Genomic DNA, 941 nt, shown 5'->3' with positions numbered 1-941 from the left:
AATTCTTAACTTACTGACATCTGGGAAGGCAGCAGCGAGCAGGGGTTTAGACCAGATAACTGGCCTTTAACCTATGTCTGTGAGGAGTCCAGTGCTTTGCGCGCTCTAAGGTCCTCCCGTCTCGAGCGCGCCCTACCCTCCCGGAGTATGCGAACGCCTGCCAAAAGAGAGTGGACAAGCGACACAGCTGCTTTCAAGTGTAGTCGTGGGTGGCTCTGAAAAGAGCCTTTGGATCTGATGGAACCTCGAGCAGAGCGCACACTTCTTAAGCCCGCTCCCCGCGGATGCGACGAGCCAGCTGGATGTCTTTGGGCATGATGGTCACGCGCTTGGCATGGATGGCGCACAGGTTCGTATCTTCAAACAGCCCCACCAGGTAGGCCTCGCTCGCCTCCTGCAGCGCCATCACGGCCGAGCTCTGGAAGCGCAGGTCCGTCTTGAAGTCCTGCGCGATCTCGCGCACCAGCCGCTGGAACGGCAGCTTGCGGATCAGCAGCTCGGTCGACTTCTGGTAGCGCCGGATCTCCCGCAGGGCCACAGTACCCGGCCGGTAGCGATGCGGCTTCTTGACGCCGCCCGTGGCCGGCGCGCTCTTGCGAGCCGCCTTGGTGGCCAGCTGCTTCCGCGGGGCCTTGCCACCGGTCGACTTGCGGGCAGTCTGCTTTGTACGAGCCATAGCGAACCAACACGCGAACTTACCGGAGCAGCGCCGCGCAGGGAGAGTAACCAGGGGTGCGGCCGCTACAGCAGTCTTTATAGGCAGTCTTTTCCCAGTTGGGCGGGACAATACTTGAAAGTCCCGCGCTGGCTATCCATTGGCTGGGACGTCATCCTCTTTAGCGCCACTGATTGGCTTGGGCCGACTCCTCCCTACCCCCGCCCCCTCACCGCCCCGCCGCCCCGCCGCCCCGCCGCCCCGCCGCCCCGCCGCCCCGCCGCCC

The 941-nt window shown here is 63.7% G+C and overlaps 1 protein-coding gene across 1 annotated transcript; it reads right to left on the bottom strand.

The window, feature by feature from the left end:
* Positions 1-255: 255 nt before the first annotated feature.
* On the bottom strand, positions 256-722 carry LOC120859939 (histone H3). Its single transcript, XM_040235839.1, has one exon. The coding sequence runs from the start codon at positions 674-676 to the stop codon at positions 266-268; it is 411 nt and encodes a 136-aa protein (XP_040091773.1). The 5' UTR covers positions 677-722; the 3' UTR covers positions 256-265.
* Between the last annotated feature and the right edge of the window lie 219 nt (positions 723-941).

Source organism: Oryx dammah, unplaced genomic scaffold (assembly GCF_014754425.2).
Source record: "Oryx dammah isolate SB20612 unplaced genomic scaffold, SCBI_Odam_1.1 HiC_scaffold_4743, whole genome shotgun sequence".
NCBI lineage: Eukaryota > Metazoa > Chordata > Mammalia > Artiodactyla > Bovidae > Oryx > Oryx dammah.
Note: the sequence above shows the minus strand (reverse complement) of the source record. Positions and strands in the feature narration are given on the sequence as shown.